General features: G+C 50.7%; 1 protein-coding gene across 1 annotated transcript; it reads left to right on the top strand.

Annotated features, from left to right (window-relative positions):
- Positions 1–386: 386 nt before the first annotated feature.
- On the top strand, positions 387–23,303 carry NPS4 (the record flags this gene model as incomplete). Its single annotated transcript, XM_009256928.1, has 3 exons — positions 387–9,788; positions 9,816–19,343; positions 19,404–23,303. 3 exons carry the CDS (start codon positions 387–389, stop codon positions 23,301–23,303), a joined length of 22,830 nt encoding a protein of 7,609 aa, XP_009255203.1.
- Positions 23,304–23,342: the final 39 nt, after the last annotated feature.

Raw genomic sequence — 23,342 nt, 5'->3', positions numbered from 1 at the left:
GCCTCAGCGCAAGAGGAAGAGATAATTTCAGGAACTCTTGTAGTAGACCACGGTACTGTCACTCTAGCGGATACGCCACGCGTGTAGTGAAACTGGATGCAAGGTTCTATTCAGCTGAAAGCCAAGGTAGGTCTTCGGAGTGACCTCTTCCATTGCACCCTGGGCTCTGTTCTCGAATTGTGAATGTTATCCGTATGACCAGGCATCTGTAGCAAGGATATATCCGGCTTGTTGCCCGTTCGAACTGCGTTCCGCCATTCTTTTTTGCAAAGTACAACATCGAACCGAACTGTATCACGACGACGAATAATTCGAACCTATAGTTTCGTGTTATACTACTTTGAAAGAAATCTATATCATATTCCCAGTCAATATCCTCCTGCACAATGGCCCCAGCTACCTGCTGCTGCTGCGCCGACTCTGCAAGTCAGGCAATGCCAGATATGGAGCCAACCATCTTCCCAGCGTCCGAGATCAAGGAGGAAATTCAGACGATGATCTCCAGCTATTCCAGCCGTCTGGGACACGACTTCAATCAGGATCTGACCAAGCCGTGTAACATGTTCTGCATGGCATGGGCCGTCCTCCTGGAACGTTTCACCGGACTTGACAATGTATGCTTCGGGTTCCGGAGTGAGCACATGGTCACTGCTGGATCGGAGCGCACAGGCGGCGTCGCATCTGCCATGCAGGTGCATGTCACTGCCGATCACAGCGTTCAAGAAAATCTTGATGAGAATGCTTTCGTCTCGGTGATGATACCAGAGACCAAAGCTGAGACACTTTTCAACACCACACTTTCCATCTGCAACTTGGACAAGCAGCCTTTATGTGAAGATGAAGCCAGAAAAATCGATTCATGCTGCAAGTTACACATGTCAGTGGATCCTGCCACTATGAAGACTTTGTTGTCATGGGACTCCACCTTCATGACAAGAGAGCAAGCAGAGACCATCAGCAACACCTACGACAAGATATTCAGGGAGATTTCTTCGCAAAAGAGAACTACCGTGTCCGCTATCCATTGCTGTAGTGAACAAGATGAACTAAAGATCCTGTCATGGAACGGCTCTCCATTGAACAATGTACAGAAATGTATTCACCAAGCTGTGTCATGGCAGGGAGCAATGAGACCTGACGCAGAGGCAGTCTGTTCTTGGGATGGGAGCTTTTCCTATGCCCAGCTACTGTCTCTATCAGATCGTCTCGCCTTTCACCTGCAGAAGTTAGGTGTCGGAGCCGAGACCTTCGTGCCTATCTGCTTTGACAAATCCAAGTGGACCATTGTTGCCATGCTGGCTATCCTCAAAGCTGGTGGCATATTCGTACCACTTGATCCCACCCAGCCTCTGTTGCGATTACAAAATCTGACACGCAAGGTGGATGCTGATACTATCTTGTGTTCTCCCCAGCATCAAGAAATGATTAAAAGCATAGCATCCAATGTGATTCCTGTCGATGCTCAGCTCTTCGAAAGTCTCGCTGAGCAGAGAGGAGAAGTCGACTGTGGTTTATGGAGCTCCGGAGCGTACATGATCTTCACATCTGGAACCACTGGAGAGCCCAAGGGTGCCTTGATCCAGCATGGGGCTTTGTTATCAAGTGCGCTTGCTCACGGACCTGCGATGATGATGGACAACAACACACGATCACTCCATTTCGCCGCATCAACCTTTGATGTTAGCATCACTGAAATCCTAACGTGCTTGATTCTTGGTGGCTGTGTTTGCATACCCAGCGAGGAGGCACGACTGAACGCCATCGAAGAAGCCATTACGCAGCTTCGAGTCAACTGGGCGCTATTAACACCAACATTTGTCAAGTTCATCAACCCTGACAATGTCCCGTCATTGAAAACTCTTGTCACTGGCGGAGAAGCCATGACACAAGCTGTCATTCGATCATGGTCTCATATCAATCTCATCAACTGTTATGGCCCCGCTGAAACATCCGTTGTCTCACACGTTCATCGAGGCATGAGAGAAGGCAAGAACCCATTGAACATTGGTCACCAAGTTGGCATCCACTGCTGGGTTGTTGATCGGTATAATCACAATCGTCTCATGCCAGTCGGAGCCGTCGGAGAACTTGTCATTGAAGGCCACACACTTGCCCGGGAGTACTACAAAGAACCCGAGAAGACAAGTGAGGCTTTCATCGTTGATCCTGAATGGGCTCTCAATCAGTCACACCATGACAGCCCAAGACGGATGTACAAGACCGGTGATCTTGTCAGATACAATAACGACGGCTCCTTTCACATCGCTGGACGAAAAGACGCACAGATCAAGTTTCATGGACAGCGAATTGAGCTTGGCGAGATTGAGTACCACATCAACGTTGGTACGAGTATCAAGCATGGCATGGTCGTTTTACCCAAGGCAGGATTCTGCGAAGGTAGACTGCTAGCGATTGTTCAGCTAAGTGATTCATTGGGTCACGATCTGGTGCCGAACGGTCAGCCCTACGAACTGATTAATGGACCTCTGGAGCAAGTTGCGGTTGCCAAGGTTGAAGAGACAAAGCAACTTCTCACTGAAAGGTTGCCTTCATACATGGTTCCTTCTATGTGGCTTGCCGTCGAGTTCATTCCTCGTCTACAATCAGGGAAGCTTGATCGCAAGCGGACGGGGAAGTGGGTGGAGGACATGTCCGAGGCTATCTACCGCAAACTCAACCCCGTGGCCGTCGGCAGCCTTTTGGAGAGTCTGACATTCTCGAATGACACAGAATCTCAGCTACACAACATCTGGACTCATGTTCTCAATCTCAAACCCGAACAACTTGGCCTCAGCCAATCCTTCTTGAGTGTCGGTGGCGACTCCATCTCAGCCATGCAAGTTATGAGCGAGTGTAAGAAGCGCGGCCTGGGATTGACTGTCTCGAACATTATTAGTTGCAAGTCAATCAGCGCCCTTGCAAGACATGTGAAGGAGATTGAGAAGCCACTGCTACTCCAAGAGACCACCGAAACGCCATTTGAGCTCTCACCTATCCAGAGGCTCTATTTCTCCAGATCCAATCATGACCAGGGCCATTACAACCAGAGCTTCCTTCTTCGCGTGAGCCGGCGTATTGATGAATCCGCTATGCGCAGAGCCATTGAGGTTGTCATACGGAAACACTCAATGCTTCGCGCTAGATTCAGTCAAGATGCTGGTGGTAAGTGGCAACAGAGAGTCACCGACAAGGTTGAGAGCTCTTATCGTTTGCGATCAGTTCAATTATCCTCAAACGAACAGCTCAGTCATGCTCTTATCGACAGTCAGACATGTCTTGACTATGCCAACGGCCCACTCCTTGCTGCTGACCTTCTTGATGAAGAGGGTCAAGACCAACGCTTGTTCGTCGTCGCTCATCATTTGATCATAGACCTTGTCTCTTGGAGAATTGTTCTTCAAGAATTGGAGGAGCTATTGCTGCGACCTGAACTAAAACCCGATATGGATAGACCCTTGCCTTTCCAGACTTGGTGCCAGATGCAACGGGAGCATGCCAGTGCTCAGACGCCGGAACAAGCACTTCCAATCCATGGAATCCCCGATGGGGACCCTGCCTATTGGGGAATGGAGAACACACCCAATGTTTATGGTCAGATGGTTCACGAAGGATTCGAAGTCGGATCTGCACAGACGTCTCTCTTGTTATCCAAGTGCCACGATGCCTTACGCACTGAGATTCCGGATGTTCTCATGGCGGCTATGGTCTACTCGTTTGGCCAGACTTTCACCGATCGTCAAACACCGGCGATCTTCGCCGAAGGGCACGGCCGAGAGTCTTGGGACCCTTCCATTGACATGTCTAACGTTGTTGGATGGTTCACGACTATTTACCCAGTCTTTGCTGGTTCTGATGCGACATCCACTCTTATTGACACCATCAAGATGGTCAAGGACGGTCGGCGTAAAGTCCCCGACAACGGAAGGCCATACTTCGCTAGTCGCTGGTTGACACAGAGTGGCGAGGAGGCCTTTTCTCGTCACTGGCCATTAGAGATCACGTTCAATTATCTTGGTCAATACCAGCAACTTGAGCGCGAGGGTGCTCTATTTATCCCTGTCAAGGGCATCGCAGGAGAAGTCAGCAGCGCTACAGATGGCGCTGACGTCGGACCTCTAGCGACTTGCATTTCTCTATTTGAGGTTTCTGCTGTTATCACCAAGGGAACTCTGAGGTTTTCATTCTTGTTCAACCAGAACATGAAACACCAACCCAAAATCCGTGAGTGGATTGCTTCATGCGAGCATAATCTCGGCCTTTTGCTTGAGTCCCTAGCTGTCATGTCACCAGAGCCAACATTGAGCGACTTCCCACTCGTTTCCCTGACTTATGATCGTCTTAGACTATTGACTCAAGAGAAGTTGCCCGAAATTGGTATTGAAGACATGGATAGAGTCGAGGATATTTACCCTTGTTCTCCAATGCAATCGGGACTGCTGGTCAGCACAACAAAGGACAGTGCTGCCTATGCTGCTTACACACTCCATCAAGTCAAGAGCAGAAGCGGTGGAACAGTGGATGTGATGAAGCTTGCCGATGCCTGGAAGCGTGTGGTAGACTATCATCCTATGCTGAGAACAGTCTTTGTGGAGAGTGTGACTCTTGATGAGTCTCTATTTGACCAGGTTCTGCTGAAGGAGGTTCAAGTCCCTCTCGTTATTTCCGAATTGGAAACAGACGAAGAGGTGATCAGGACTTTGGACAAAGCACGACACCACGACGAGTACTCTCAGCTGCTACACGTCTTTGAGATCTGCAAAACCACGTCCGGCAATGTCTTCTGCAAGTTAGACATCAGCCATGTCATCATGGATGGAACGTCTCTCTCGATCCTCTTTCGCGACCTTTCACTGGCCTACGCTGGCATCCTTGGGCCCGATAAAGGTCCACCATACAGCGAATACATCAGAAGCCTACAGCACCAAGGTCTACAACATGGTATAGAGTATTGGAAGTCATACCTGATGGGTATAGAGCCTTGTCACTTCCCGGTCCTTGATGACGGCGAAGTTGTTGAGACACGAGAGTCGAAGTGCTTCAGGGTTGAGTTCGACGAGCTAGCTCAGCTACAGCGCTTATGCGACGATCGGGGAGTAACTATCGTGAACGCCATCTATGCTGCTTGGGCGTTGGTGCTGCGTCTGTACACTGCGTCAGAGGAAGTCTGTTTCGGCTACCTTACATCCGCCCGCGACTCACAGATCGAAGGCATTGAAGACGTTGTTGGGCCTGTCATTAACATGGTTACATGCCGTGCCAACATTAGCGATTCGACTACTTTGGGCAACACAATGACTGTTGTGCAGAATGACTTCCTCAACAGTCTGGAACATCGTCACATACCGCTCGCCCAGGTCCAGCACGCGCTCAAGCTCTCTGATGTTGCTCTCTTCAACACGGCGCTGTCGTACAGAAAGCTTCCACCCGCACCGCAGGATGCACCCGATGTTGTGTTTGAAGAAGTCCGCCCGACTTATGACCCTGATGAGTACGATGTGTCTATCAACATCGAGGCTGGCAAGAACGACATGATGATTGACCTGACGTACTGGTCTGATACCATGTCAGATGGACAAGCCACCAATGTTGCGAGCGCTTTTACCACAGCGCTCAGCAACATCCTGCACCACAGCGACAAACCTGTTGCTCAGCTCAACCATCTTGGTCCACAACATCACCGGCAAATCTCCCAGTGGAATAACACCATCCCCGAGGCCGTTGAAAGCTGCGTACATGGCCTGTTTGAAGAGCAGGCAGTGCTTCGTCCTGAGGCCCCTGCAATTACTTCGTGGGAAATCGACTTTACCTATGCCGAGCTTGACACAGCCTCTACCAGACTCGCTCACTATCTGGCCGACCTAGGCGTTAGCTTGGAGCAATTTGTGTTGGTTTGTTTTGACAAATCTGCCTTTGCAATTGTCGCTATGTTGGCTGTTCTAAAGGCAGGTGGCGTATGTGTTCCTCTCGATCCAGCCCACCCAGACGCTGCGATTAGACTTCGTGCAGAGGACACAGGTGCTTCCATCGCCGTTGTGTCCTCTTCAATGGCGTCTCGACTCAGCAACATAGTCGAAAAGACAGTGGTTGTAGACTCACACCTTCTTCAAACCATCTCAGAGAATGCAACTCTTCCCCAGATCAATCCTCACAATGCATGCTTCGTCATCTATACATCTGGAAGCACTGGCCGACCCAAAGGTGTTGTCTTGGAGCACCGTGGAATTGCCACCAACGCCAAGTCCTCGGGACCGAAGCTTGGATACGGCGAGGAATCGAGAGTACTCCAATTTGCCTCTTACACCTTTGACAACAGTCTGGCTGAGATATTCACCACACTCGCTCTCGGAGGCTGCGTATGCGTGCCCTCAGAACACGAGAGGTTCAATGACCTGGCTGGGGCCATCAGTCGTTACAGGGTGACGCTGGCCGACATCACTCCAACAGTTGCCTGTCTGATCAACCCGTTGGACGTTCCCACCCTCAAGACTCTGGCTCTGGGAGGCGAGGCGGTGACTCACAAGTGTGTTGACATCTGGCGCGACTTTGTGTCTCTGCAGTGTTGTTACGGACCATCTGAGTGTTCTGTCAACTCCACCTACTCCGGCGAGATCGCTCAACCGGGCAAGGCTACCAACATTGGCCGTGCTGTTGGAAGTGTCACTTGGGTGGTCGATGCTACTGATCACAATCGTCTGTTACCGATCGGTTGCATCGGGGAGCTCCTCATTGATGGTCCCATTGTCTCTCGTGGCTACCTCAACTTGCCCGAGAAGATGGCACAGTCCTTTGTAGCACCACCATCCTCTCTTGGAGACATGTGTCGCGAGGGTAACCTGAGTCGCAAGCTCTACAAGACAGGCGACCTGGTACGCTATAACTCTGATGGTACACTTACATACTTTGGACGTAAGGATACTCAGGTTAAGCTTCATGGTCAGCGTATTGAGCTTGAGGAGATTGAACATCATCTTGAGCAAAACCTGCCCCAGGACTGGACGTCTGCCGTCGAGCTCATTCAGTTCGAAGGCAAAAAGTCTCTTGCCAGTTTCATTTGTGCCGACTTGGGCGCTGTTCGTAGTGCCAGCAACGAGAAGAACACTGTGTTGACTATGGACGACTCGTTCAGATCGCTGGCTAAAGAATTGGAGATTTCCCTCTCGAACAATCTACCTGCTTACATGATCCCTTCTGTATGGTTCCCAGTTTCAGAGATGCCCATGACGTCGTCAGGAAAGCTGGACCGCCGAAGCCTTCGATCGATGGTTCAATCACTGCCTGCTTCAGAAATGACCTCTTACAAGTTGGCATTAAAGAGCGGACGAGCCCCGACGAGCGACATGGAGAAGCAACTAGCTAGCATGTGGGCTCATGTGCTGAACGTCGATGTGAACACCATTGGAGTCGAGGATCACTTCTTCAGACTTGGAGGAGACTCAATCGCCGCGATGCAATTAGTGACGCTGGCGAGAAAGTCCAACATCAATCTCACTGTCACTGGTGTCTTTCAGAAAGTATCTCTGCTAGACATGGCCCAATCGGCACTCCCGTTATCCAGAGCTGCCGTCACAGCTGTCCATCCATTTTCACTATTACCTGAAGTGGTATCGCTGGATGCATTGAAAGAGGAGATTGGGTCCTACACTCGAATCCAGGTTGGAGACGTTGAAGACATTTACCCTTGCACTCCTCTCCAACAGGGTCTCATGGCTCTGTCAGCCAAGGAGCCAGGAGCGTACGTTGCCCAGCTTGTCTTCCGCCTGCCGAATGGTACAGACCTCGACAACTTCAAGATGGCATGGCGGCTCGTGATTGAAGCCGAAGGAACTCTACGAACTAGACTTGTGCAGACAACCGACCATGGTATCCTGAACGTGGTCGTGAAGGGGGATGCTCCTCAATGGTCCACCGATCGCAGCCTGTTGGATCTGCAACGTCTTCGATCCCAGCTTCCGTCACAAAACGGCGGAAGGTTGACTGACTACGCGATTGTTGAGGATGGTTCCGATGTCTCATTTGTGTGGACTATCCATCATGCCCTTTACGACGGCTGGTGTCTACCTCTTATTCTGGACAAGGTCAAGCAATGCTACGAGGGCATTCAATCCTCCACCACACCGGAGCCCATCGCCAGCGGACCTTCCTACTCTAGGTTCATTCGGCATCTTACAGAGACTGATCCCAGCCAAGACATCAAGTTCTGGGAGTCATATCTCTCTGATATCTCAACTCAGCACTTTCCCCGCCTTCCCGACCCCGACTACAAGTCAAGCGCAAGTGGTCTCATCATTCACAAGACTGGTTTCGACCATTCCAGGGACAGTTTGAAGTCTGCTGGGTTGGGAATCACCACAGCTACAATGATCCGCTCCGCCTGGGCATTGGCAGTGTCGACCTATGCGGCATCAGACGATGTTGTCTTTTGGGAAACCATGACAGGTCGCGATGCTCCTGTTGACGGGATTGAGGAGATGATAGGCGCTACACTGGCGACTGTTCCGACACGGATAGCATTGGACCGCTCACAAAAGGTCTCCGACCTTCTCAGCTCCGTTCAAGCCCAGTCTGCAGTAGTCCGAATGCACCAATTCGCAGGCATTCATCGCATCAAACGTATCAACACTGATACCGCTTTTGCATGTGGTGCACAGAATCTTCTAGCTATCAACTATGGGCCACGGGAGTCGACAGACTCGTTTTGGTGCGATCAGACCAACGAGATGGCTGGGACCAACTTCTACTCTTACCCACTCATGCTGTCATGTCACGTCGCAGATGGCAAGCTTGAGACTGTTGTTCACTTTGATCCTGAAGTCATTTGCGAGTCACAAATGCACCGCGTTATGGATCAGTTCGCATTGATGTTGACAGCCGTCACGTCCAAAGAGCTGACGGATGAGAAACTAAGTGATCTCGAACTCATAAGCACTCGGGATTACCAGTCGCTTTCCGAGATGAATGGTCAAATGGTACCCCCATGCGACATGCGTGTACACGATGTGATCAAAGCATCAGGAATCGCCCAGCCGAGTGATAAGTTGTCCGTTTGCGCGTGGGATCAGAATCTCACATATGAAGACCTGGATTCTCAATCTACACATCTTTCATCTGTCCTGATTGAAGCTGGTGTTCGCCCCAACACATTTGTTCCTTTCTGTATGGAGAAGTCATCTATGGTCGTTGTATCAATTCTGGCTATCCTGAAGTCTGGTGCTGCTTTTGTGCCTTTGGACTATGCTCATCCTGACGCTCGAATCAGTGGCATCATTACCGATGTTGAGGCGGAATTCGTCCTTTCTTCCCCCCAATACACCGAGCGCCTGACAAAGCTTATCCCAAAGGTCATCTCTGTCTCTAAAGATACGATTCAGGACTCGATGCAGCTTCAACAACATGACCTGTCTGTGCCTACCAAGTCTCCAGCCTATTGCATCTTTACATCTGGTACAACTGGACGGCCCAAGGGAACAATCATCGATCACTCCGCCTTCTGTACTGGAGCTCTGGCCCACGGAAAGGCTATGGGCATGAATGAATCATCCCGAGTGTTACAATTTGCCTCGCATACATTTGATGCAAGCATTATGGAAACTCTCAGCACCCTGATCCACGGCGGAACTGTCTGTGTGCCTTCGGAGGAAGAACGCAGTCACGATATTGCAGGATTCATTCGTCGCATGTCTGTCAATTGGGCTCTGTTGACACCCTCTGTCGCGCAGTTGATTGAGCCATCCACTGTTCCCGAGCTCAAGACGCTGGTCCTTGGAGGAGAGGCCATGTCTCGCGCTCATGTACGGACTTGGGCATCATCTGTACAGTTAATGAACGCCTACGGACCCAGTGAAACATCAGTGGTCGCTACAGTGAACTCTAGCGTTACGCTAGACTCTAGCCCTGCCAATATTGGTCGCGCTGTAGGGGGTCTCTGTTGGGTCGTCGACTCTACCAATGTCGATAGACTGTTACCTATTGGCGTCGTTGGAGAACTTTTGGTCGAGGGCCCAATTCTCTCTCAAGGATATCTCAAGAACCCTCAGAAGAACGCAGAGTCTTTCATCACCAACCCGCGATGGTGTAGCAAGTTCACCAGTGAGACAGCGAGCAGCGAGCGCAGGTTTTATAGAACTGGTGATCTTGTCAAAATCTCCAAAGATGGGTCTATTGAGTTCCAAGGGCGAAAGGACAACCAAGTCAAGATCAACGGCCAAAGACTTGAGTTGTCGGAGATTGAGCATCACTTGAACACGGATGCGATCGTTCAAGCTTGTCTGGCATTTATCCCGACGGCTGGACCGCTCAAAAGCCGTCTAGTCGCTGTCCTCTCACTGCATTCAACTTTCGTCGCCAGAGGACCCGATGAGATGCAACTTGTCATTGACTTTGCGCGTTCTGAATTAACGAGTGTCCGCGATAGTCTCACAGGACAATTGGCTGCGTACATGATCCCATCTACGTGGATTGTCGTCAATCGCATTCCTCTTCTACCATCTGGTAAGCTTGATCGGAGACGGGTTGCCAACTGGGTTGAGGCAATGTCGCCTGAGCAGTACCAGTTGGCTATCGGCGCCCAAGACGAGAGCCACGCCTCTGGTCTAGACCGAGAAGCTACAGATATCGAGACTAGGCTCAGGGCTGCTTGGGCCAAGGTATTAGGCATTGAGGCTGACAGTGTGCCGTTTACGCGATCATTTATCCAACTGGGAGGAGACTCAATTTCGGCGATGCAGCTGGTGGCCACCTGCAGATCCTCCAACATGGCTCTCTCAGTCAGTCAAATCATGCAAAGCAAGTCCATCGTGAAGCTCGCATCGTTTGTTCAGGCTGTAGAGGATGTTACACAGGATGATGAACAAGAGGACAAGGCGTTCCCTCTGTCGCCCATCCAGAAGCTTTACTTTGAGAGCATGTATTCCGGGTCTACCCACTTCAACCAGAGCATGGTTCTCGAGACCACTCGGAAGATCACACCTGGAGATCTGTCAAGCGCCTTGGAAGCTATCGTCAAAACCCACAGCATGTTACGTGCTCGCTTCTCCGACGTTGATGGGGCCTATTCCCAGCGTATAACTAGCGACATTGCTGGTTCATACGTGTTTGAGTCCCATGTTGGTATGGATCAATGCCGTGTATCTGAAGTGATCGAGAAGACTCAAAAGTCTTTGAACATCTTCCAGGGACCATTACTCGCAGCGGCGAGTATTGAGATGGAGGACACCGACAAACAAATTGTCTTTTTAGCGGCTCACCACCTTGTTGTCGACGTCGTCTCTTGGAACATCATTTTGCAAGATCTAGAAGGATTGTTATCATCCTCTGTCTCCAATCTGGCCAAACCACTTTCCTTCCAGACGTGGAACACGTTGCAACTCGAAGAAGCCCGCAACCAAACACCCGACCGCGTCTTTCACAACCTTCCCACACCTGCACAGGATCTCGCCTACTGGGGAATGCAGGCTGTGCCCAACATTCATGGCGACGTCATGACAGAGACAATTGAGATCGCTTCAGATGTGTCGCTTCAGCTTTTGGGATCTTGCCATGAGGCGTTCAACACCAATATTGTCGATGTATTACTTGCCTCTCTGCTATCCTCATTTCATGAAGCATTTCCTGACCGGCTTTCAATGCCGACCATCTTCAACGAGGGACACGGTAGAGAGCCTACCGACAATAAGCTGGATCTATCGCTCACCGTAGGATGGTTCACCACCTTGTGTCCTGTCTATCTACCCGAGTTGCTCCCCGCGCAGCCAGATATTCTCGACATCATTTGCTGGGTCAGAGACTTCAGGCGGAGGATTCCTGGTAATGGTCGCCCTTATTTTGCGCATCAGATGCTGTCGGAGGCATGCCAAACAGAGTCTACAGAATGGCCAGTGGAGCTAGCCTTCAACTATCTCGGTCAAAGGCAGAAGACCGAATCGGAAGGGTCTCTATTCCAGTCGCTTGATGGGGTACTAGCTTCAGTGGGCTCAGAGACAGATATCGGAGTTGATGTGCCTCGACTCGCACTCATTGAGATATCCGCTTCCTTTGGTAGAAATGGCTTGAGTTTCAGCTTTTCCTACAACCGACAAATGAAGTATCAACCCGCCATTAAAGAATGGGTCAACAATTTCTCAGTCACTCTCCAAACCGCTGTCGAACGAATGTCTCAGGCCAAGGCCGAACCCCAGGATCTCGACTTCTCTCTCCTCCCACTTGCCTTCAGAGCTGCCTCCAAGGTCGATATGAGACTTGCCGAACTAGGCATTTCTTGTCGTGCCGATGTTGAAGCTGTCTACCCTTGCTCCCCGGTCCAGATGGGTATTCTCTTTGCCCAGATCAGAAACCCCGAGTTTTATTCGTACTCGGTCACATTTGGTGTTAATTGCATTGAACCAAGCCATACGGTGGATGTGCAGCGCCTGAGGGATGCATGGCAGCGCGTTGTACAGCGTCATTCAACTCTTCGAACTACTTTTGTCGACGGCCTGTTGGAGGAGGGCGGCATCAACCAAGTGGTTCTGCGCAATCACTGCGCTGAAGTTTCCTTCTTCGAATGTGCCGACAATGACGAACTCCAAATGATCACTGGGCGCATTACACCAAAAATCATGAGTAACAAGCCGCCTCATCATCTCAGCATCTTTAGCGGTGCACAAGGAAAGGTAACTTGCGTTTTGGAAATGAGCCACGCCTTATCCGACGGGACGTCTATGCCAATTCTGTTCCGCGACCTGGCAATGGCATATGAAGGATCTTTGGACCCAACAATTGTCTCAGCCTATAGAGATTATGTCTCTTATCTACAATGCCAAGGCTCTCATGACATTGACTACTGGCGTGAGTATCTGACTGGGGCCGAACCATGCCATTTACCCTCGGCGTCCAGATCCACAGAGCCCAAGGTCTTGGGATATCTGGATCAGACTATCTCATGCGCCGCCGATCTACAGGCATTCTGTACCGGGGCAGGTGTTACACTATCCAACGTGCTACAGCTCGCCTGGGCATTGGTCCTGCAAGCGTACACAGGCCACGACGATGTCTGCTTTGGATATCTCCTTGCAGATCGAGATGCCCCGGTTGACAATATCGATAACGCGATCGGTGTTTTTATCAACATGTTGGTCCTTCGAGTGCGTCTTGGTTCATCTCAATCAGTCGGAGATGCTCTCGGTGCTGTTCAGCAAGACCTCAGTGCTGCGATAGGACACAAGAATATCTCTCTCACCGACATACAACGAGTGACAGGTTTACTCAATGAACCACTTTTCAACACGGCCTATTCCTTCCAACGAAGATCCATCAGCAAGTCCATGGCAAATGGATCACTCTCATTCGACGTTAGGGAGGCGCAAGATCCCAACGAGTACGACTTGACTGTCAACGTCGAAGTCTGGGACCAAGCTGCAGAACTACAACTGTGCTACTGGACAGACAAGATATCCGACTCGCAAGCCAAGAGCATCGCCTCTACGTTTGACAAGATCCTTACTTCAATTACCTCGTGCGACTTGTCGCTTCCGACAAATCAGCTCGACATTGTCAGCGACGATTGCGCGCAACAATTGATGCGATGGAACAACACCGAACCAGCCCTCTTGGATCAATGTGTACATAACGTATTCGAGCGAAATGTTCAAAGTCTTCCCAACGATACGCCGGCCATTGAAGCGTGGGATGCAAGATTTACCTACAGCGAGGTCGACGTGTTATCTTCTCGATTGGCCCACCGTTTACTGTCGCTTGGGATTTTGCCAGAGATGTATGTTCCTCTGTGTTTCGAAAAGTCCGCATGGACACCCATCGCCATGCTTGCGGTTCTCAAGGCTGGCGCTGCCTTTGTCCCAATTGATCCCAGCCACCCGCCTGAGCGAATCGAGTTCCTGGTCCAAAACACCAGCGCCAAGCTCATACTCTGCTCAACCTCCTTGGCAGACAAGTTCGACATTGGTGTACCGTTCCTCGCCGTTGGTCATGAGACGATGTCTACACTATCTGCCTTACCAGCAGCTTCGCCCTCAATCCTGGTTCAACCAAGCCACCCAGCGTATATCATCTTCACGTCAGGAACGACAGGTTTACCCAAGGGCACTGTTGTTGAACATGCAGCATTTACCACCGGAGGCACTGCTCATGCCGCAGCTATCAAGATGACATGCTCCTCTCGAGTCCTGCAATTTGCGTCATACACATTTGATGCCAGTATCATGGAGATCTTGACCACATTCTTGGTGGGTGGATGTGTGTGCGTTCCGTCCGATGAAGAGCGCATGAATGATCTCGCAGGTGCCATGGCTAAATATGATGTCAACTGGGCCTTACTTACACCATCTGTGGCAAAGGTGCTCAAGCCAGGTAGCGTCCCAGGTCTCAAAGTTCTCGTTACTGGCGGTGAAGCAATGTCAACAGATCACATCACTAAGTGGTTGGGACACGCCGCGCTTATTAATGCATATGGACCAAGTGAGGCTTCAGTCATCGCTGCATCTCATACCAAGGTCGACGAAAACGGGGCGATCTTGAACGAAGAGCCCGCCAACATCGGTCATGCTGTTGGTTGTCGAACTTGGGTCGTCGATCCTCACAACCACAACCACCTGATGCCGATTGGAAGTATCGGAGAGCTTCTTCTAGAAGGCCCCATTCTGGCTCGGGGCTATCTGAAGAATGAAACCAAGACGACAGATGCTTTCATCGATTATCCACCATGGCGTGCGAATATGAGCCTCTCTGGCGACCGCGTCGATCGGATGTACAAGACTGGTGATTTGGTTTCGCAGAACTCGGACGGTTCATTGAACTATGTCTCGCGCAAGGACACACAGATCAAGCTCAATGGACAGCGAATCGAGCTTGGTGAGATCGAACACCACGTTAGGGCCAACTTGCCAGCACACGTTCAATCTGCTGTGGAATTGGTCGTACCTCAAAGCAAGACATCGACGAAGACGCTGGCTGCTTTCTTTACTGTTGACGATCATGAAGTTTTGAAGGAAACAAGCGATCCTCTCTTACCCATGTCAAGCGCTTACATGGAGATTGGCCAGTCACTAAAGACAGCCATCAGGGTCGCTCTCCCAACTCACATGGTACCAACTATGTATGTCCCAGTAACAAAGATGCCTTGGACCTCAGCCGGAAAACTGGACCGCCAGAAATTGAAGGCTATCGTTCAGTCCGTAGCGCCTCAGGATATCGGGGGCTACAAGCTGGTTGGGGCCAGCAACAGCCGAGCCCCAACTACCATGATGCAGCGCAAGCTACAGAAGATCTGGGCTGGTATCTTGAACATTCATCCCAGCGCCATCAGCATTGACGACAGCTTCTTCAGACTTGGCGGTGATTCAATCAGTGCCATGAAGGTTGTCTCTGCCGCCAGGATGGAGGAAATCTCTCTCACTGTTATGGACATACTCACTAGTCCGACCTTGTCGGAGATGGCCACTTGCTGTAGCCACTCTGAGAACACTACCGTCATGGAGGTCGAGCCCTTTTCGCTGTTGCATGATGCAGACTCCCCTTCTTCTCTACTCGATGAGGTCGCAGATTGTTGCGATGTTCCTACAAGTCAGATACAGGACTTGTACCCGTGCAGTTCTCTTCAGGAAGGTCTGGTAGCAGCCTCTATGCAACAGCCCGGCGCATATGTCGCCAGATACATCTTCAAGGTGCCATCAATTATCGACATGGAGCGTCTCAAAATGGCATGGCAGAGCACTTCAAACCACGTCGACATTTTGAGATCACGCATCGTGAATGCTCGATCCCTCAAGACTTACCAAGCTATCTTGGAGCCACATGCGATCAATTGGAAACACTACAGTAGTCTTGAAGCTATCGCTGACAAGACCATTCAGTTGCCGGAGCGGAATGGAGGGGTATTAGCAAAGTACGCCATCATCGACTCTTCCGATCCCGATCTTCGGTACTTTGTCTGGTCGGTACACCACGCCCTCTATGATGCCTGGAGTATGCCGTCTCTACTCAACCTTGTTTCCCAATTCTACCACGAGGCGACTGCACAACTCGCGCCACCTGTTCCGTATGCGAACTTCGCCAGATACCTGGTTGACAGTGATGCACAAGCGTCTGATGAGTTCTGGAAGGCAACGTTTCAAAACGCTTCTGGCGTATCGCACTTTCCAACCGCCACCCCATCAGACGAAGAGTCGACCTATTCTTCACTTCAACACACGATTCAGTGCAGGAGAGACGACCTTGGTGCTGATATAACTATCCCAACGATCGTCCGCGCAGCTTGGGCGCTTCTTCTAGGAGCTCATACTGGGGCGGATGATGTTGGCTTCGGCGAGACGCTGTCTGGTCGTGACATTGCTCTGGAACATGTTGAAGATATCCTCGGCCCAACTCTTACCACAGTCCCTTGGAGGGTCCAGATTGATCGAAGCGCTACCGTTGGACACTTCCTTCAATCTCTCCACAAGAAGTCAGCCGAAGTCATTCCCCATCAGCACGCCGGACTCCAGCACATCAAGCGTCTCGGGGGTTCAATCGCCGTTGCTAGCGACTTTAGGAACCTGCTTGTCATTCAGGCCAGTGATGAAGCAACAGATCATCAAGACCTTCTGCAACCACTCGAAGAAAATGGGGATCACAAGAACTTCTTTACTTACCCACTGGTTGTTGAATGCGCAATTGAACTTGACAATTTGGTGCTGACGATCCACCACAATGAGACTGTCCTGACAAGTTGGCAGGTAGAGCGCCTTGCTCACCAATTCGACACGCTTGTCAATCAGCTCAGTCGTCTATCACAAGAGCCGGATCGCAAGGTGGCGGAGCTTCAATTCTGCAGTGCAGAAGATCTCCAGATGATTGAAGGCTGGAATCACGGGACTTGCGACGCAGTACGTGATACTATTCCCAGCTTGTTCTGGCAGTCGGTAGCTACACATCATGATGCCACCAGTATCCGCGCCTGGGACGGTCATCTTACCTACGGTTCCCTGGCACAACACGCTGGGCGTCTGGCGAAGCGCCTTATCGAGGAAGGCGTTAGAGCTGAAACCATGGTACCTTGCTGCATGGACAAGTCTCTTTGGACTACAGCAGCGATGCTTGCTGTGGTTCTTGCTGGTGGTACCATTATCCCACTGGATCCCGCTCACCCTCGTGCCCGACATGCAGAGATTGCCCGCGAATGCAAAGCCAGTATTGCTTTGTGTTCACCGGATTATCGAGACCGCTTTGTCGGCGTTGTTCAGACTGTCATTGCTATTGACCAGGCGCTCTTCAATGAACATCTTTGTCAAGATCATGTCGCCTCTGAAGATCTACCACTTGTCGCGGACAAGGATGCTGCGTTCGTGATATACACTTCTGGCAGTACTGGTAAAGCCAAGGGAGTCGTAATTGAACATGGCTCATTTGTGGCAAGCTCCAGAGCCTACACCAAACACATGCACCTTACTGCTACCTCGAGTGTCTTCCATTTCACATCATACGCTTTCGACATCGCAATGGGAGAGACTTTTGGCGCCCTCACTAACGGTGCTTGTCTCTGTGTTCCCAGTGAAGAAATGAGGGTTGCGGACTTACCGGGCGCCATGAATACTCTTGGGGCAACGTGGGCCTTTTTGACTCCCTCGTTGGCCAACATGCAGGACCCCTCCATGTTCAAGACACTCCAAACACTTGTCTGTGGAGGCGAAGCTATGACTTCAGAAACCGTCAGCAAGTGGTCTAACAAGGTCAAGCTGATTAATGGTTATGGACCTGCTGAGTGCACTGTGTTTGCTCTCGCCAATTCCAACGTCTCGGAGGATCAGGATCACTCTAACATTGGCCGGGCCATGGATGGGTGTCAAACTTGGATCGTCGATACCAGAGATCACAACAAACTTGTTCCTGTGGGCTGTGAAGGTGAACTACTCATCAGTGGTCCCATTCTGTCCCGTGGTTACCTCAATGACAGTGCAAAGACATCACAATCATTCATCGAGGACCCAGCATGGATACATCACTTTGACGACAAGAACCATCAGAAGCCCGTTCGTCTTTACAAGACAGGTGACTTGGTCAGGTATCGCCCAGATGGGAACCTGACCTTTATTGGTCGCAAAGACAATCAGGTCAAGCTTCACGGTCAGCGCATGGAACTGGGTGAGATTGAGGCCTGTCTTGAGTCTGACCCACGACTTCGCAACGCTCTTGTCGCACTTCCAAAGTCGGGAGTCTTTAAAGGCAGGCTGGTTGCCGTGCTCTCATTCAAAGATTCTGACTCTCATAATCCGGGCCTTGTTTCTTCACAGTTCAGTCCAATTTCCGAGTCTGCCATGAAGGTAGCTCGACTACATCTTGCTGACTTGCAGCACATTCTCTCCGAGAACCTGCCGCCGTACATGATGCCTTCGTCATGGCTTGTGGTCGAAGCTATCCCGTTACTACTATCTGGAAAACTTGACAGGGCCAGTACTCAGAAATGGCTCACCGAAATGGCAGCAGAGACGCCTGAGTTTTTGTTAGACCAACAGCTTAGCCAGGACGCCGGAGCTACTGACACGACGTTTGTTGGACAACTGCTGCGAAAGATCTGGGCTTCAGTACTTCGTATTCCAGATGAATCAAAATTGTCAGGTCGCTCCTTCATATCTCTTGGTGGCGACTCCATCATGGCCATGCAAGTCATGTCTCGCTGTCGCGATCACTCCATTCAATTGACCATGCGAGACATTATGAGTGGCAAGTCTATCTCTGACTTGGTTACACTCATTGAGAAAGAAGGCCGCGGAAAACAAACCGTCAATCCCGAATATGAAGACGATAACAGTCAGCCATTTGCATTGTCGCCGATTCAGCAGCTGTTCTTCAACAACAGTTCCAACAAGGATCGCGGAGACCGCTTCAACCAAAGCCAGCTCTTTTCGATCATAGAGTCTATTGACAAAGACACATTCGCCAACGCGATCCATGCACTGGTGCAGAGACACCCTATGCTTCGTGCGCGCTTCAACAAGTCTTCCACTACTGGGCAGTGGTCTCAGCAGATCGCTCCAGATACTCAAGATTCGTACGGCCTTCATTTCCACGACGTCAGCGACGCCTCCCAAATCGCTCGACAAATTGCTGCCAGTCAAGAGAGTATCGACATTTCCAGCCCAGTATTTATTGTAGACCTATTCAGAATGCCTGGTGGCTTCCATCATGTGTCCTTGGTCGCTCACCATCTTGTCGTCGACGTTGTGTCCTGGATCAACATCGCTCAAGACCTCGAGACATTGATTTCATCTTCTCCTTCCATGCCATCAAAGCCTCTGACGTTCCGCAAGTGGAATGCAGAACAGATTGAGCATGCTACATCAATGGCGAAGAACAGTGAAGACTTACTGCCATTCACTGTACGACCCGCGAATCTAGACTATTGGGGTGTCTCAGACGCCTCGAATAACTATTCACAGGTCACTCAACAGTCATTTTCTCTTTCGGATACCGACATCGTCTCTTTACTGTTGGGCGACGCTCATCAAGCGCTCAGAACGGAACCTCTTGATCTTTTCATCTCGGCCCTGCTCATATCATTTGGGCAGTGCTTCCCAGACCGTCAACTCCCAACGCTATTCAACGAAGGTCACGGCCGTGAACCTTGGGACGATAGTATTGATCTTTCTCAAACTGTTGGATGGTTCACTTCACTTTGTCCTATCGATGTATCACATAACAACGTCGATCCTACCGACACCATTGACTATGTTCGCAAAGTCAAAGACGTGCGACGTGCCATACCCGGCAATGGTCGCCCTTACTTCGCTCAGCGCTACCTAACCGACTCTGGGAAGCAATGTATTGACAGTCATGAGCCAATGGAGATTCTTCTCAACTTCCTGGGCCGGTCGCAACAGTCGGGCGAGGACGATTCAATTCTGCGATTGTCCAACCTCTCCATGAGCGACGAAGACATGGCATCTATATCAGATGTCGGTCCCGAAACTCGCCGCCTAGCTTTATTTGAGCTATCCATCTCCATTCTAGATGAAGGAATCCAATTTACCTTCATGTACAACAAGAACATGCTCCACCAAGACCTCATCCAGCAGTGGGTGACCACCTGCAAGGAGGTTCTGAGTAACATGGCAATGGAGCTCAGCACAGCTCCATCTTGTCCCACCATTAGCGACTTTCCACTCATGTCGCTGGACTACGCCGAACTTGGCAAGCTGGCGACCAAGTCTCTGCCTGCCGCTCATGTTCGTTTTGATGAGGTGGAGGACATGTATCCTTGCTCGCCCATGCAAATGGGGATACTACTCAGTCAGCTGCTAGACCCGTCGCAGTACTTGTTCTACGCTGTCCTCGAAGTGTCCACCCCTAGTGGCTCAGCCATTGATGCTGCTAAGCTTGCTCAGGCTTGCTCCGAAGTTGTTGAGCGTCATGCTGCACTGCGAACTGTCTTCATCGAGAGTGTTCGTAGTGGTGGCTCCTTCGACCAGGTCGTTCTACGTCCTGGCAAGCCTCGAATCGCCACCTTCAAGTGTCGCGAGATTGATGTCATGGCCAAGTTGAACACTAGGTCGCTCGGCAAGGCCAACAAGAGACACGGAGTGCCCATTCTTCCCTACCAGGTCACAATATGCGAAACACCACAGGGCAAGGTTTTCATCAAGCTTGAGATGAACCATGCTGTCACAGACGGTGCGTCCACAGCAATCGTCCTTCGCGATATCTCCAGCGCATACGCCAATAGCCTGCCTTCGGGGGCTCCATCGTACAAGGAGTACATCAATTACATCACGAAGCAACCAAGTGATTCAAGTTTGATGTACTGGAAGAGCTACCTATCCGGCGCCAGACACACTGAGTTCCCGGCCTTGAACTCGGATCACATCGCAGGTCGGAGCCTAGGGTCTATCGCCGTCGAGTTTGACCGATTTTCTGAACTGCAATCACTCGGTCTGGTTGCCGGTGTGACATTCTCAAATATGATCATGGTGGCATGGGCACTCGTACTTCGCAAATACACCAATTCTCAAGACGTCTGCTTTGGGTATCTGGCTTCTGGTCGCGACGCTGACATTGATGGCGTTGACGAGATTGTTGGCCCATTGATCAACATGCTCGTCTTCCGCTTCCAATTTACGCACGGTATGCTTCTAAAGAGACTCTTCCTCGACACCCAAGAGGACTACGCCAACAGTCTCCCACATCAACATTTCTCTCTCGCTCGTGTTAGTCATGAGCTGGGACAATCCAAACGAGGTTTCTTCAACACGGCAGTGTCCATTCAAAACGCCGGTGCATCAAGCGACGCAGACTTCAGTGCGCTCAAGTTCGAGTCAGTGGATGCCTTTGATCCAAGCGAATACGCCGTCACGCTCAACGCAAACACCACCCGCGGCGATGAAGGCATTGTGTTCCGCTATTGGACCAACATCCTTTCTCATTCTCAAGCCAAAGAACTTGCCATCGTCATGTCGGAGGTACTAAGCGACATGATAGATCACAGCGAGGAAGCCTTGTCGCATTTGCGGGTATCGCAAGACTCGTCGCTCCCCACCAATCCCGCACAAGATTTGCATGGATGGACCTTTGAGCACAGCGATACAAGTGAGCAGTTCAAGACAACCAACTCGACAATCAGCAGCTACTCTACCGGACCCGGTGCCACACTTTTCTCGCCAGCAACATCTTGGGGTTCGTTGCCCCGGGACAAGGATCAGGTCTACAACAAACTGTCGACTTTATGGAAGCAACATCTCGATGTTGCAACAACTGACCTCACATACGACGGGAGCTTTTTCGAGTACGGCGGCGACTCCATCATTGCAATGGCAATGGTAGGCGATGCTAGAGATCAGGACCTACCACTCACGGTGGCCGACATCTTCAAAAACCCGTCCTTTGGCACTTTGCTGAATTGTCTCAGAGATAAGTCATACAGGGACGGAGACATGGTGTCCAGCGATGGAAACATATCCCTTTCAGGCTCAAAGAAGGAAGGTGTCGTTATGGATGAACATACATATGAGCCACTCTCTCTTCTTCCTCAGCAGAACGCTGAACAATTCGTCCGAGAGCACGTATGTCCTGTTGTAGGAGTTTCCCGAGCCAGCATCACAGATGTCCTCCCAACAACCGACTTCCAGGCTCAAGCCGTGGAAGGAAGCCTCCTTGATTCACGATGGATGCTGAATTATTTCTACCTTGATGGTGAAGGGCCGATTGACGTCGCTCTTCTGCAAGAGAGCATCACAAATGTCATCGCTTCCTACGACATTTTGCGCACCGTCTTCGTTCCGTACCAGGCAACTTACCTGCAAGTCATCCTCCGACATGTCCAGTCCGAACTTGTTTTCCACGATGTGGACGACGTTGAACAGTTTACCTTGGATCTCGAATCAGATCACCTCCGACAAGTTCCTAGCCCTGAGAAGCCTTCACTCCGCTTTATTTTGGCTCGACATGAGCCCTCAGAACGACACAGGCTCTTCATCAGATTGTCCCACGCACTTTACGACGGCGTTTGCTTCCCCACTATCCTCAACGCTTTGAAGGCCTCTTACGAAGGCGAGCCGATTGCTACAACATCTTCCTATGCGACTTATATCCACGGCTTGTTCAGCAAGGCCAATACTGACCAACACACGTACTGGAGATCTCTTCTCAAGGGTTCCGCTCCAACAAACCTTATCCCACGTCAATGCCGTTCGATGCGCACAAACCCTACTGAAGTATTGAGAAAGATCGTGGCCACGCCTTCGCTTGCGACTGTCAACATCACCACCGCCACCGTTATCAAGGCGGCATGGTCCGTGGTTCTAGCAAAGAATACCGGAACGCGTGATGTTGTCTTTGGTCACCTCATTAGTGGGCGGAATTCACGCCATGTTCCTGGAATTGAAGCCATCGTCGGCCCTTGCCTCAATGTGGTTCCTGTGCGCGTTCAATACCAAGACTCTTGGACGGTGCTGGACCTTCTCCAACACATCCAGCATCAACAGGTAGACAACATACCGCACGAATCACTTGGCTTCAGACAGATCATCCAAAACTGCACGAACTGGGACGATGATGGAACCAACGGATTTTCCACTGTTGTTCAGCACCAGAGCATGGCTCAAACAGGGAGCTTAGACATTGGCGACAACACGTACGAGGTTGGTGTCATAGCTTCACAGGAAGACACGGCCGACTTTAGTGTTGTTACCACGCCACAGGACTCGAGTAGCACTGAGGTCTGTTTCTTGTATCGTGAGGGAGGAGTCGAGAGGACGGAGTTTGCTGAGAAATTATTCGATTGTCTGTGTAGTACAATTGGGGAGTTATCTACGGATGTGAAGACACCGTTGGTGTCTTTGATGTAATGATTGTTAGTGGGAGGATATTTTTCCTTTGTCGCTCGA

This window comes from Fusarium pseudograminearum, chromosome 1, assembly GCF_000303195.2.
Source record: "Fusarium pseudograminearum CS3096 chromosome 1, whole genome shotgun sequence".
NCBI lineage: Eukaryota > Fungi > Ascomycota > Sordariomycetes > Hypocreales > Nectriaceae > Fusarium > Fusarium pseudograminearum.
The sequence above is the reverse complement of the archived record's forward strand: the minus strand, read 5'-3'. Positions and strand labels throughout refer to the sequence as shown.